At 51.3% G+C, this 14870-nt stretch overlaps 6 protein-coding genes across 6 annotated transcripts; 3 read left to right on the forward strand and 3 right to left on the reverse strand.

The window, feature by feature from the left end:
- Positions 1-874: 874 nt before the first annotated feature.
- N7509_002580 (acid phosphatase PHOa) lies at positions 875-2409 on the forward strand (the record flags this gene model as incomplete). The annotated part of the gene is made up of 4 exons (XM_056627217.1): positions 875-1057; positions 1114-1175; positions 1237-1746; positions 1818-2409. 4 exons carry the CDS (start codon positions 875-877, stop codon positions 2407-2409), a joined length of 1347 nt encoding a protein of 448 aa, XP_056493012.1.
- A 299-nt stretch (positions 2410-2708) lies between these two features.
- Positions 2709-4403, reverse strand: N7509_002581 (aldehyde dehydrogenase family protein; the record flags this gene model as incomplete). Its single annotated transcript, XM_056627218.1, has 4 exons — positions 2709-3632; positions 3717-4150; positions 4210-4279; positions 4350-4403. 4 exons carry the CDS (start codon positions 4401-4403, stop codon positions 2709-2711), a joined length of 1482 nt encoding a protein of 493 aa, XP_056493013.1.
- Positions 4404-5320: 917 nt separating this feature from the next.
- Positions 5321-7771, forward strand: N7509_002582 (uncharacterized protein; the record flags this gene model as incomplete). Its single annotated transcript, XM_056627219.1, has 3 exons — positions 5321-5447; positions 5518-6270; positions 6315-7771. 3 exons carry the CDS (start codon positions 5321-5323, stop codon positions 7769-7771), a joined length of 2337 nt encoding a protein of 778 aa, XP_056493014.1.
- Positions 7772-8053: 282 nt separating this feature from the next.
- On the reverse strand, positions 8054-9852 carry N7509_002583 (SANT/Myb-like DNA-binding domain-containing protein; the record flags this gene model as incomplete). Its single annotated transcript, XM_056627220.1, has 2 exons — positions 8054-9699; positions 9756-9852. The coding sequence occupies 2 exons, from the start codon at positions 9850-9852 to the stop codon at positions 8054-8056; spliced, it is 1743 nt and encodes a 580-aa protein (XP_056493015.1).
- A 290-nt stretch (positions 9853-10142) lies between these two features.
- Positions 10143-11034, forward strand: N7509_002584 (p24 family protein; the record flags this gene model as incomplete). Its single annotated transcript, XM_056627221.1, has 3 exons — positions 10143-10299; positions 10384-10766; positions 10885-11034. 3 exons carry the CDS (start codon positions 10143-10145, stop codon positions 11032-11034), a joined length of 690 nt encoding a protein of 229 aa, XP_056493016.1.
- An 844-nt stretch (positions 11035-11878) lies between these two features.
- Positions 11879-14759, reverse strand: N7509_002585 (hybrid sensor histidine kinase/response regulator; the record flags this gene model as incomplete). The annotated part of the gene is made up of 2 exons (XM_056627222.1): positions 11879-13540; positions 13608-14759. The coding sequence occupies 2 exons, from the start codon at positions 14757-14759 to the stop codon at positions 11879-11881; spliced, it is 2814 nt and encodes a 937-aa protein (XP_056493017.1).
- Positions 14760-14870: the final 111 nt, after the last annotated feature.

The following is a 14870-nucleotide window of genomic DNA, read 5'->3' on the forward strand; positions in this document are numbered from 1 at the left end:
CATTAGAAAGGAAAAGTGGAGACCAAAAGTGGTTTGTATTCTATAAAATTGGCAATATACAGAAATCGGAAGAAAGGGGAAGAAAAATGGACACTCGGGATCTTATGTGAGAGAGTAAGAAAAGGGTGACAGCGAAGGGCATCTACTAGTAGGAGTTACCCTACTACTACCACTACATAGTACGTACCTTTATCGGGGTGTATTCTACAAGGTTCTCACCTAAGGTAACTCTACCCAAGTTAGTTAGACTTGGACTGAACTTTGAGCATTGAGCAAGCTATGTAGATTATCAATTAAGTATAGAGAGAGCATAATTGGCAGCAATCTATGGAGTAATTTATTATGTTTTTGTGGGTAAATTCGCAGCTGCCTAGTAGTAGTACTTCGTACGGATAGTTACATCTACTCCAAGGTGTATAGTTTCTGCCCCACCATCACATTGCATCGCCTCGGACCGCACCACCCTTCCGATCTTCCGACTCGGACCCTTTCACAAGTGACAAGGTCTCAAGGTGAGACTTGGGGCCCTCGCGTGCTCCGTTCAAGCTTCTAGTGTGTCCATGGCAAGTCTTAGCGTGCCAGGCACGATTCCTGGTGACACCCTACCGGCCAATCAGAGTCCCCGGATTGACAGCGTGCCACATGGGGAGAGTAAAGATCGAGATCATTGGGTTCATTCCGACTTGATGGAGGGAAGGCATTACACTAATTCCTGTAGGCTGTGACTTTACTGACCCAAGGACCTTGGTAACAGTAAGACGCAATTGTTTTTCAAGTTGTTTTATACCATTCCCCCGCCTGCTTTTTCTCGGTGTTTTCTCTTCTCTCTTCGTATTCCAACCAACCCTACTGTTCCTTGAACGAAGATTATACAATGAAAACCATCGCAACAATCCTCGCCGCTGCCATCTTGGCTCGCGCAGAGATAGCTACCACGTCTTTGCCGCCTCTGTCGGACATCAAGGCTGCTGCCGCTACTACCCTTCCCGAATCCCCTACCTCCGACGTCAAGGGCCTTGCCTTTAACCGGTTTTACCAGGTCTGGCTCGAGAATATTGTACGTCGTACTTGAGATCTGCCGTTTTACTCCCATTCCATTGACAACCAAAACAGGACTATTCCGACTCCGAGTCCGATCCTAACCAGGAGTGGCTGGCCAAACAGGGTATTCTGCTGTACGTGGAAGCTCAATCCTTGTCTATATTTTGTACCAGTATAACCTAACTTCAAACACAGTACCAACTTCTATGCTCTGACGCACCCTTCGGAGCCCAATTACTGTGCCGCTGCCGGTGGTGACACCTTTGGAATGGACAATGACAACTTCAACCAGATCCCTGAAAATGTCTCCTCCATTGTTGATCTTCTCGACACCAAGGGTATCTCGTGGGGCGAGTACCAAGAGCACCTGCCATACCCCGGCTACCAGGGCTACAATTACTCCAACCAGAATACTTATGCAAACGACTATGTCCGCAAGCACAACCCGCTCGTGCTTTACGACTCGGTCGTCAAGAATGAGACCAAGGCTCGCCAGATCAAGAACTTCACTCATTTCGATGAGGACCTGGAGAAGAAGAAGCTTCCCCAGTGGGCTTTTATCACTCCCAACATGACTAACGATGCCCATGACACCAACATCACTTTTGCATCCAAGTGGGAACGCCCGTGGGTCGAGAAGCTTTTGAAGAACGACTACTTCATGAAGGACACTCTACTTCTTTTGACCTATGATGAGGATAAAACGTGAGTTGAACACTTGACCTTCGTATAATAAGGAAAAAAGGCAGATAGTAACTGACTACTGCATCAAATAGCTACATCCATAAAAATGGAAACCGGGTCTTCTCTATCCTCGTCGGTGGAGCGGTTCCCGAGCACCTGAAGGGCACCACAGACGACACCTTCTACACTCATTACTCTACCATTGCCTCCGTCAGTGCCAACTGGGGACTCCCCAGTCTGGGTCGTTGGGACTGTGGTGCCAATCTGCTTCAAATCGTCGCCAATAAGACAGGCTATGTCAACTACCAAGTCGACACAACTAACCTCCTTCTGAACGAGACTTACCCTGGCCCAATGGCAGATGGCGAGTACGCCAAGTTCTCCCCCGAATGGCCAGTTCCTCTGACCAGCGGCAACTGCTCTGCCGGTCACGGTATTCTTGACGCCGTCAAGAAGACTTATGCTGGAAAGGCCGCGACTTATAACTACACCAGCCCTTACCCATGGAACGAGAAGGTCGGTTACAATGATAAGGTCACTGCTAGCAAGTCCTCAAACTCCACATCGGCCTCCAGCAGCCCTTCCGCATCCTCTACGAAGAAGAATACTGCTCCCGTCGTGAGTGTCTCTAGCTCCCTGGCTCTGACCGGAGCTCTGGTGAGTCTTGCCTCTTATTTCCTTTGAACTGTCTGCACGTTGTCGTGACATACTATGGAAACTCCGATACGCACGCAGTTCACAGGATATACGGGACAATGACTCATGCATTCATAGCTCGATGACTTAAAATGTCTCTTTGTGAATTTTGTAACCCAATTTGTTTCTCCTGGCTTTCGTGGGAACGAGGATTAAAAATGGAGGTGTTTATGGAGTTTTTCAACCTTATGAGTTAGTGTCTACGAGTAATGGTTTCATATGCAATCAATAGCTTCAAATTGCGACATTCATTCATAACAGATTCAATAGAGCCAAATCCCACTGGCCTAGAAAAACCCAGCCGAAGTTCCACCAGCCTTGATGATGATCGACTTAGTCTGAACAAAGTTATCAATACTATACAACAAACCTTCCCTGCCAGTTCCACTCATCTTATACCCGCCAAAGGCAGCATCCTTCGCATTTGTCGGGCTAGTACAGTTCACGCCAACCGTACCAGCCTCCAACGCCTTTGACAAGCGAATCGCCCGATCCAAATCCTTCGTAAAGACAGAAGCATAAAGGCCGAACTCAGTATCATTCGCCTTCTTAATCGCCTCCTCCTCCGTCTTGAAGGTATTAATCGCAACCACGGGACCAAAAATCTCCTCACGCATCACCCGCGAGTCCTCGGGGACCTTTTCAAAGATAGTCGGCTTGACGAAGAACCCATCCTTCGCATCACCGCCCACCGTGAGCTCTCCATCCTTCTCGCCAATACCAAGATACTCCTGCACGCGCTTATACTGCAACACGTCAATCTGCGGACCCTGCTGCGTCGCCGGATCAAGCGGATCCCCAAGCGCATACTGCGCAAACTGCTCGCGGAAAAGCGCGGTGAATTTCTCCGCAACGCTTTCCTGTACGTAGATGCGCGAATTTGCGACACAGACCTGTCCGCTGTTGAAACGGATGCTGAATTGGGTCTGGGCAGCGGCGGATTCGAGGTCGGCGTCTTCGAAAACTACGGCGGGTGATTTGCCGCCTAGTTCGGTGTGTACGTGCTTCATGTTGGACTTTGCGGCTGCTGCTTGGATCTTCTGGCCGGTTAGCGATGAGCCGGTGAAACTGATGCATCGCACGTCCATGTGCTCGGCGAGGCGGCGCCGGTTGGGTTTCCGTGGCCGGCAATGATGTTGACGACGCCTGGAGGGAAGCCGGCTTTTTGGATAAGTTTTGCGGCGGCGATGGACTAGATAATTTTGATTTGCCTGAGTTAGTTGTCGTGAATTTATTATGGGGAAGGGAAGGAGTATGCAATAGATCGGCAGGCTTGTGATCCTGGCTGAACATACGGTCAAAGGCGCCTTCTCGCTACTCTTCAAAACAACAGTGTTACCAGCTGCCAGTGCAGCGGCCATTTTCATAGAGAACATCACCAGTGGGAAATTCCAGGGGATGATCATGGCTGCCACGCCATACGGCTCTTTGACAGTCAGACTCAGCAGTCCAGGCGTATGGGTGCTTGCTGTGCCCTGGACGTTCCAGCCTGCATCTGCAAAGGACCGCCACGTATCTGCGGACATCTTCCCATCGACATATTGGGAGATCGGACGGCCCGTACAAAGGGTCTCCAGGCGGGCAAGTTCATCGTTGGCCTCGATGAACAATTCGGAGACTTTGCGGAGATAAGCCCCGCGTGCGTCGACGCCGAGGTCTCGCCATGCGGGGAATGCGGCGCTGGCCGCCGCAACGGCATCATTGACGTCGTTGACATCGGCTTCGTGGACTGTGACTGTTTAGCAGGGGACTCTGCTGTAACGAGCTTGATGATTACTAGTATCATACCCTGGGCTACAACTTCCTGGGTGTAGGGGTAGACGACATCGAAAGTCTTCTTGCTGGACGATTCACGGAACTATGCAGCGGATGGAGTTAGCGTTGGCTGACATTGGGGACAAGGGGGTTATGTATGTAGTAGTATGCACCTCATTGTTAATGAACAAGCGCGTTTCGATAGGTTCTGATCCTTTGGCCGCCATGATGGACGATTGTAGGCAATGCGGTATCAGTATGCTGTGCAAAGACTATGGTGAACCTTTGGAAGCAGAAGATCGACAGAGGGTAGCAGCAGAAAGAGAAAGATTTAAATATTAAACGAAGAACCCCTCAGGCGGAAGTCGGAAGTGCTGCAGCTTCCCCTCCTACCCCTCCACTAGGACTAAAGGACTAGAACTAGAACTTTGCCGCCGTCAGCTTGGCCCCCGGACTTACTGTATCCGGTTCCATCTTTGATCAAATGAAGCTACCACTTCGACAGGGTCCCACTGCAATGGAGTGGTGGCGGTCCCTCATTGGACTGTGGCTGCAGTTTAGCTTGGTTAGCGTCTATCATGACCCTCTTTTACTGTAGTCTGTGGATCCAGGATGGCTGGGGCTTACAGCTTACGATCGCAGAAGCTGCCTGGACTTGAGCTTTGACATCGTACGGAGTACGGAGTTAAGGATTCCTGGTTCAATGTCAGCGTATACCCTTCTAGTACTCCGTACATTTCCTCAATTGGGATGCCTTAAAACGTGCAACTTCGGTTTATGATGATGACAAATGCTTTTACGAGCAGTGGCGGTTAAACGGTAACCTTGTTCGTATTAGGAAAGTGGTATAAATTCCATACGTACGTACCACTATGCTGGTCTAATGCACATGGAAGTGAACACCATGATATACAACATACAATATACAACATACAACATGCTTCTAATAATGTACCATAGAAGAGTAGCATAACCAAGTATAACCAAATCTACTAGTAGTAATAGTAGTAGTTGTAGTATATGGCAGGTGGCAGGTGCCCCAGAGGCACCTTCCACGGCAACCAAATTGAGACCTTCAACCTCATCCAACTTCACTTCTCTCCTTCTCCCATTCACCCATGTGAAACAGAAACAGACAAGTGAAATGACATTTCTCCTTTGTCCCCGTTGGCGCAAATCCCATCCGCCTTCTCCGTCCGGCGTTGCTCGATCCGACCATGATGGCCCACCTGCAGTACAGGAAGACCAGCAAGACGAGGGCCAGGATCTAGGTACGTACGGAGAAGCCCGGCCATAAGGACTTCTTTCATTGGACCAGTCCCTAATCGCGTCTGGTCCAAGAAGCAGCACCCTCTGTCCAGCCCGATAATGCCATCGAAGAAGGTGAAAAACAACCTGAGAGTTTCTCTCATCGTCTGCGACGCCGTTTCTCCCGAGAGTCCAAGACCACCGCTGAGGATCGTGATACCTCAAAGCTCGGGTTTCCTTTCAATCTAAGGTCTATCAAGTCCGCACCCAAAATAGGGTCGAAATTTGGGCAGAATCACACAACGTTGGGCAATCTCGGAAGCAGTTTGATGAGCGAAAGGGCATACGACAGCGATGCACAATTCATTACCACCCCCAGTCGTGCTGGAAACAGCATCAGATCTCCATTGGCGAAGCCCTTCCGAAGAATGGATCTAAGTGATCTGGTTGAGCGAAGTCAGGAACGAGAATCCTCAGATCATCGGAGTGCTGCTGCTGCTCAGGAACGAAACATATCCAGCCTCTCCTACCCATCTACGACTGGGATACATTTTACTATATCTACTCCTACCGCCAGTGTGACATCTTTCCAAGGTCATCTCCGTACACCACAGGACCTTCATCAGGCGCCAAGTCAGCAACTGAATCCTCTTCAAGCGGAATCGGTTCTAGGAGAATACGACATGAACATCACGTCTGCAAGATCCCTCCCAGATCTGACTCTCACCACCCTCGGTCGGTTCCCTCATTTACAGCAACACCCACCACCATCGCCATTCCGCGGCCCAATGGCGATTCGAAGTCCCTGGCTGATTGGAAGCAACTTTTGCAAGAAAGCCACCAGGTGTACAGCGCTGCATCTTCGGAAACTCTGCCCAATCTTTCCACAGATATTTTGGTTAAGAAGAATCGACAAGTACCTGCATCTGCCTCGGTTAGATCTTTCACTGATCCTCGATCAATACACCTTGATGAATTGGGAATCTCGAAACGGCTTGCCTCGCAAACGACAGCTTCCGGCTCGATGCCTCGGTTGATTCACCAAAACGAATTTGGGTTCTTCGTTCCTCCATCACAGGAAAATCTTCATCTTCCCAACAAGTCTGGAGTCTCAGCAGTATCAGATGTTGACTCTCCAACCCCAATCCCTGGAAAGCGTGATTTCTCTTCATTCTACTCGCCACAGTCAGGCTCCATTGCATCTAAAGGGTCTCCTATGAACTCACAGAGAAGTGTGAACAATCTCACTATGAGCAACCCTCAGACCAAGGAGAAAATTCCGAATGAGAGTGAAATTATTCAAAGCAACCAGCTTCACGAAAACGGAGCCATGCAGAGTAAATTCCGCGAGCATTGCGAAAGCCCTGATTCTGAGCAGACGCAATCTCACAATATTCCAAATGACCTTGATAAGGTATGCCAGCCACGCAAGGTCAGCGTCGGTTGGATGTCCGAAGGCCGAAGGGTAGGCTATGGCTACAGTCCAGTGCCCAGCCAGGACGAACCGCAAGTTCAAAATGAGCCAATTTATTATCCATACCGCAAGCCCGAGCCGGAGTCCAAAGCCGAAGTTATGCCGGTCGACTTCAATCAGAACGACTACCAAAAGCCTTTAAAGGATAATTTCGATTCGACGGAAGTTTTCACTCCAGAACTAAGCCCAAGCATGGCTATCAATTGTTCAGATACGAACTATCCCAATCTGCCTCCAATCCCAAAGGCCAAAGCATCCGAATGCCCTACGCCACCATATCTCCAGGCCATGCTTGGAAGTCGCAGAGGTCGAACCGATGACCCTTCATCCGCTCGAATTCGTGAAGGGGGCTTCAGAAGTCTACGGGCCCCAGAACCGCCTCCAATGACCCATATCGAGCACTGTCAAGTCCCAAAAAGCTCAAAGTATAGCAATCAAGCCAATGACTCTTTTGTCCAGCGCTGGCCCCGTCTCAGCCCACCTACCAAACAAGCTGCCATTGTCTCAGGTGATAATGCCGATGACGATAATCCAGGATTTCTTGACCTCGGCGATCAATACCACGTTCAAGAGCCTTGCTCTCTTCAACCTAAAAAATCTCGAAGCGAAAAATGGGTCAGGCGTTTCACTCGCCGCCGAGAAAGCAGGCGTATCTCGAATGCTCAGCCGCAAGACTCTTCTCAGAGTTCCTCGGACCAGTATGAGGATTGTGTGTCGGATGATCCTCAGCGAAAAACAACGGAAGATCTGGCTAGCATGTACCAGGACTGTATTGATATGCCGGGGTCCTTTGATGGTAGCCGCTGGGCGAGTCGGAGAAGCCGAATGCCACTGTGGGATGCGTGCACTGAGGGTCTCTGGCATTCAGCGTGATCAAAAGCGAAAAAGAGGTGTGCATCACGTATATTCAAGTTGAAAGTGTGGTGTTTTTGAGGGTGTATTATCAGGAACTACATCATTATTATTATTCCAGGCGTTAGGAGAAGGGAGATCGGGGGCGTTGTGGAAAGATTGAATTATAGATAACTCCCAGCAGAATGTCATTAATCGTACAGAGGTATCGAATCGAAGGTCCCGGTCCCAGTCCCAGCGCCTAAAAAGTGTAGATATTATACAGTGCAAAGGGTAGAACAGCCAAGTTAATCACTCAACCATCTACCTCCGCTGCCGCTTATTGCTCTTGTCACTAACAGCGCTGAGCACACTAGCCGACCTCTTATGATTACCATCGTCCTTCGCAGCCTCTTCGGCATTCTCACCATCACCACCCTCCCCCTTCTCCCCACCTGAACCCGCCGCTTCAGCAGTAGAACCTAGAACACCAGTGCCATCCTCCGCCTCAGTCTTCACCTCCGGATTCTCAGGATCCGCAGCCGTAGTCTCACCGGCAGCTTCTCTCGCCTTACGTTCGCGCTCCGCCCTGGAAGCTTCAAGAACACGAATCTCGCTCTCAACCTTCTCGGAGACCTTTCGCGCTTCAAGAAGCACATTGACGGACTGGATGAGTTTCTCAAAGTCCTTGCAAACACGCTCGGTAGGCATGAACAGACGCACGGGGATCTCGAGTTCTGCCAGTGCGCCGGCGAGCTTTTGCGTCTGCACGTTGGACTTGGCCTGCGTGAGTTTCTGGGCACGGTCGCTGCGGAATTGGACGCCGGCTGTGACACGCTCGTGGTGCTGAATGCCATACCGGGATTCTTCGGCGGCTGTGAGTTGGCGGACCACGGGCAGGGTTGGGGGAACTGCGGGTCCCTTTTTGTTATTGTTATTCGTCGCGGAGGCGGCGGCGTTGGCACTAGGTGTATCACCGCGGCTGACTGGTCCTCCTGCTTGTGTGGGTGTTTGGCCGGCGGCGGGACTGGCGACAGCGCCGTCGGGGCCGAGGATGGAACGGCGTTTCTTGCTCTTGTCTGCTTGGAGGAGGGTTTGGAGGAGTTGGGAGAGACCTTGGCTGGACTGGTACATGGCGGTGTTTCCGACGCTGACGGGCACTTCGAGGCGGGAGTAGAGTTCGCGGCGCTCGGAGATGAAACTCTGTTCGTTGCTTGTGATGCGCTTGAGTTCTTCCAGTAGCATTGCTTCTTCGCGGACTTCGTCGGCGGTGCGGTTGAGTTGGAGAGCGGCGAGTTCCTTGCGGTCTCGTTCACGGTTCGGGTCAAACTTGAGCATTTTCTCGTGCCATTCGAATTCGGCTTCGGACATTTCGGACGGTGGGTGCTCGATTGCTAGCATTGTTGCGGCGATGAAGTAGTACCGTGCTTTCATGTGCTCCATTGTTCGGACTGTCTTTGCGGGAACAATGGCGTTGCCTTCGGGTTCGGAGTCCATTCGCGGTTGATATTCGTAGCGGTCGGCAATGAGCACCCAGCGTAGGTCGTACTCAGCGACCAGGTCCATCAGATAGTCCGTCTCCTCGCGTGTCCACTCGTTGTTGCGGAGATGTCGGCTGTATTCGTCGTCTGTGTATCGGCGCGGCAGCTGTGCCTTTACATTGTACTTGGCGAATGTGTATTCTTGTTCCAGGGGCTTGGTATCCTCCTTGCCCTCTTCCTTCGTCCCATCCACATCCACATCCATCTGTGTTCCCTCCGGAGCGGGTTGTCGCGCACCCTCATGCTTTCGTTGCCAGTGGTTCAAGACCAGACCGTCTGATCGGGCCCCATTGGCGAAAGGCGACATGCGCCATTGTCGCACGCGTAGCTTGTTCAGCAGTTTTGGACGGCCCTTGTATTTGTTCTCGTTGATCGCAATCGGCGGCGCCCGCTCTCCCAGCAACGCGTACAGTTCACGGGTGATACCCTCTGCCACGGGGGTCAGTTATAAGTCATTCTCTTAGGCTAGATTCGAGGATACACACCTGGTCGCTTCTCAACCACTTTTTGCTTCTTGTGAGGTCTGGGCTGGCTCTCAGCTGGCAGATCCAGCATATCGCGAACATCGGCAGCGGCCGCCATGGCGAAAAGGGTGTCTCGTCAGACACACGGCAAGTAAGCGTAGAGCCGGAGTAGAGATTGAGGGCGAATGGTAAAAATAAATGATAGTCTTGAGGGGTATCTTAGATGAAAGGGGAGACGAGGTCGCCGTCGCGATGAAAATCAAAGGCGCGGCCAAGGGAGGCGGCCGAAACCAGCAGGCGGTGGAGGGTAATGCACCCGCGTGTTGACTTGACCATCTGGCATCGTCAGGAGTATTGGAATGATCGTATTATTCTCCAAGGCCACCCCCAATTAATCCAACCTCAGTCATGGCTTTCCAAGCTTCGCCGTCATGGCTCACGGCTGCTCTGGCCATCTTCTCCTTCTTCTCCATGCTCATCCCCGCCAACGCCCTGTACTTCTACGTCGATGGCCGCCAACCAAAGTGCTTCTTCGAGGACCTACCTAAGGACACCCTGGTAGCCGGTACGATACACCATTTCGCTTCTTCTCAATGCCTCCATAGCATTCAGCAACTTTGACTAACATATTCTTATTTCCAATGAACAGGCAAGTTCGACACCCAGGTCATCAACCCCAACACTGGCGTCTTCGCCGTCGACCACAACCTGAAGGTCCAGATCACCGTGGAGGAGACCTTCGACAATGACCACCGCGTCGTAAACAAGCGCGAGAATCACTCCGGCCGCTTTACTTTCTCCGCCGCCGACGCCGGCCAACACCGTATCTGCTTCATGGCCGACACCGAGGTCGCGACAACCGGCTGGTTGTCCAACAGCCAGGGTGCTGTCCGGGTGACCCTGGATATGGCCATTGGCGAGACGAGCAAGATTGAGACCGAGGACAAGGACAAGATTAAGGATATCGTTCAGCGTGTGAAGGATCTGAACAGCCGACTGCACGACATCCGTCGGGAGCAGGTGTACCAACGGGTGAGTGCCCCCCTCTCTCTACCTTTGTGTTTGACTAGCTTGCTAGGGTCCATTACTATATCTGGACCACGGGCTTTTCTATCTACCTAATGGCGATGCTAATGAAATCATTTACTAGGAACGTGAGGCTGAGTTTCGTGACCAGTCCGAGACCACCAACGGCCGTGTCGTGCGCTGGACTCTAATCCAACTCGCCGTTCTGTCCGCCGCTTGCGCCTGGCAACTCTCGCATCTGCGGTCATTCTTCATCAAGCAGAAGCTGACTTAATGCGGAGCCCTCGATTGGCAGTTGTTTTTTCCCCCACTATTCTGAATGTGTTTTAAGCCCTTTTCTTTAAACTACAACTTGCATCTTGATTCCAGTTCTTGTTGTGCCGCACACGACCAGTTACGCAAATATTGATCATCCGTCCTTATATGAGACATTTGATTCTCTCTTTTATTCTTTTCCTTTTTTTTGGAAGGACGCTGGTGATGCTGGATGCCTTTGCTCTCATCTGACTCGGGCGTTTCTGTCCATGGAGCATGGGGTTTTACACGTTTCACTTAAAAATAGGAAGGTTGTAGCATGTCTAGAACCGCATGGTCAGGGCGATGTTGATTTTGATAATGGATGTAATGACAGATTTTATTTTTATTCTTTTTTTTCATTCAGCTAGCTGTACTTTGTACGTCGTAACTGTAGAACGTCATAAAGGTAGGTATTCCTTGATAGATATATCAGAAAAAATGCCTTTCCCTGGGAAAGTTTGAGGCAGAAGGGGTTGGGGTTGGAGTTGGGGTCATCAATCATTATGCCCAGGGCAACGGATAATAAAAATGTGTAAAGGTGAAAATGCCCAATATGGTATATGGCATGCGAGAGAACAAAAAAAGGGTGGGCCAAAATCAAAACACGCCAAGATGAACAATGACAAGATTTTCCCCTTGCCAGATCATGGCAAAGGTCGTCTCGAGATGCACGGTAGACCTCTTGGGTAACCTGAACAAATAACGCAAAAAAGCAACGCAGGCCGTGCAAAGGCAAAAGCCTCCAAGGGTATAAGGCAGTATTTTTACCAAGAGACCATTCTCAAGAGTTTCTGAAGAAAAAAGAGTAGACATCCTACTTATCAAAATGGATTCCTAATTCCAGCAGTAGGATCACTTGGACCACCGCAGAATCCTTTGATGAGCCTTTCAAGATCGGTAAGTTTGTATGGTTTTGTCATGTAGCCTTTGATTCCGACTCTCGAAGCGCGGTTCAGCGCCTCGTCGGTGACATCGGCACTCACGGCAAGAACAGTGGGAGGCCGTGGTGTATGTGTCGCGCTTATCGGAGGATCCATTTCCATGGTGTCGGGGTTCTCGACGGTAGTCACAGGTTGAAGTCTATGGACAGGGAGAGCAGATTTGGCATGGTGGTCGCTTACCATCTGTAGAATTCGAGATGTTGCCTCATAACCATCCATTTCGGGCATCCAAAGATCCATCAATACTACATCGATCGGCTTGATCTCCGCCACGACCGGCGGAGCAGGCATATTCGTCTCGACGGGGCTAGTTTCTGCTGAATTTGGGGCTGAGCCTGAGGTAGAGAGAATATCTTGAACGATTCGAACAGCCTCCCTGCCATCTGCGGCCTCAAGTACATCGCGATAACCGAGTTTACGGAGCATATTCACCAGGACACGTCGGTTGATGCGATTGTCCTCTGCCACGAGAAAACGTAGGGGATGCTTCTCTCCTAGTTTGTTGTCGTACGTGTCACCAGAAATCTGTCGGCGACCGGGTTGGGAATCTGCCGGCTGTGGGGGAGTTGGGCTCTGAGATGAATGGCCATCGGCAGTGCTTGGGGTCGGCTGTTGCAGCTGGCGGTTTTGAATGACGGAGGGAGACATCGAGGATGAGGACTGGGCTTCCCAGACGAAGCTACTGGCGCTCCCATGTCGAGAGTGATCATTGATTATGGGCGGGGTCATCATCCTCTCATTTGGTGTTCCAGGGCGGTTGCAAGCCTCACGTTGGTTCACGGGGACTCGGATCTGGAACACCGAGCCATGATTGGGCCCGGTTGTCGATGACCTTACACAGATCAGATCACCTCCCATCTTTCTTGAAAGACCCTTGGCCACCAGAAGACCAAGCCCCAGTCCATCTTTGCTGCGAGTGGTCGAGGCATCCTCTCGAGCGAAGGGTTTGAAGAGACTGGGCAGAAATGCAGCTGGAATTCCAGGACCAGTATCACTCACACTAATCAGAACATCGTTTTTCTTCTGATCAACAGTCGCACATACAGCAATTGTGCCGTTATTTGTGAATTTGATAGCATTCAGAAAAACACAAGAAATAAGTTTGGCCAGATCTCGGTCATCTGCAAGAAGGGTGTCGGGTAACGCGGGGTCAACAGACCAATCCACAGTTTTGGTAAAGATCAAGCCGTTCGAGGATCGAGACCGAATCTCAATTTTCTCGCCAAACTCGGTCGCGTGACTGACTGCTGAATCAGGCCGACCACCAACGTGAAGTGATTCGTTGATGACCAGGCGTAGAAGATCTCGCAACTTGGTGAAACGCAAGGCCGAGCTCCTATTCACATTAATGCCTTCAAGGAGCAGATGAGGTGCTGAACGTCGGGCAGAGATGGACGGCCGTGGATCAACCATGTTGGCCATAACCGCTTCTATCTGACGTGCGGGGGTAGCATGAACGATCTGGTCGCTCTCGTGGACGGCGTTCTTAACTTCTTCACTGCGGGGTGAGAGCTCTTGCCGCGAAGATGCTGCTCGCGTTCTCTGTTTCCGGGCAGGCCTAGCGGACATGTCGAGGGGGAGAACTCCGGCGTCGCTTGTACGGATTCACAGCGATGTTACTCCCTTCGATGAAGACGCTCGGTCGGCTTTCCGTCAAGTCCACCGGTGGAATAGGATCCATCAGAATCTCGTTCTCCTGTTCCCGCTGCGGTGTCTTGGGGACTTGCATGTTAAGATCATAAGCATGGACCACATTGTCAGCGGCTTCAACAGCACGCCGGGCACTATCTTGGACCATCTCAATACCTTCCTTCAGGGCTTGAAAGATGCCACCGGACTTCACGGGAGTCTTGCTCTCCATGGCCTCGCGCACCGTGGCATGCATAACATCCAACATGCCGACGACGCCTTGCATCGGGGTTCGTAGCTCGTGTGATAAACTGCGAGCGTATGGTTTCAGGGGTTGTGAGTTAAAATCGGGGGTGTTGGGTTGGTGGCCATTCTGCGAAGCTTGGACGGTCGCAGAGTGGACCTCGGGAGTCTCAGATTTCTCATGGTCGGGGGCGGTTTCTTGCAAGGACAGATGTTGAACAATCAGGTCCTCCAGGGAATGCAAGATGACTTCAAGAAAAGACCATGAGAGATTTCGGTTTTTGAGTCCTTCTTTGGACCACATCAAGCCCAGGTGCGCCCGGCACTTGCCAGCCGAAAAAAGTGGGATGGCTAGATACGCCTCCGCACCAAAGGGCAACTGATCATCTCCAAAGGAAGCCAAGGATTTGAGGTTTTCAGGGATCAAGCACGGCCTTTCGTGATCCATATGCAGCAGAGGATTCCCGCCAGCGAAATACCGGTCGCGCTGGAGTCCCACGTTTTGGTAGCCATCGTTGTAGTAGAATGCAGCACCGAAGAGGTTAGGTCGTCGACCGCCCAGCTCGGGCATGGGCTCACCACCATGGACACGACGGGCGACAAAGCCATATTGAGCCTTGCTGATGGAGGTGATATCCTCCATGAGCCGTTTCCAGAACAGCTCGGTGTCGGAGGTCCTCAGGCCCTGCTTGAGAGTGACCAGATGTTCGATGGCGGCAGATTGAAGACCGTCATTCCAGCTTCCGGGGGTTGAATTGTATTGCATTTCACCATCCTCGCGTACGGTAGCGAGACTATCGGCGATGCATTCGGACTTGCAAGAGGGGAAGGGCATGGCGGGTCGAGGGTGAACGGGGTTAGAGACATCGGACTCGGGGGAGTCGGACATAGTCCATGTGGAGGAGGGAGGTTGAGGTACGATCACTTGGTTAGGTCGTCGGGAGGGCCAACACCATGGCTGGAACTCGCCGAAGGATCGAATCGAAAGAGGATTGAAGGT

Source organism: Penicillium cosmopolitanum (genome assembly GCF_028827165.1).
Source record: "Penicillium cosmopolitanum strain IBT 29677 chromosome Unknown utg000004l:1.0-4361866.0:1.0-4365735.0, whole genome shotgun sequence".
Taxonomy (NCBI): Eukaryota; Fungi; Ascomycota; class Eurotiomycetes; order Eurotiales; family Aspergillaceae; genus Penicillium; species Penicillium cosmopolitanum.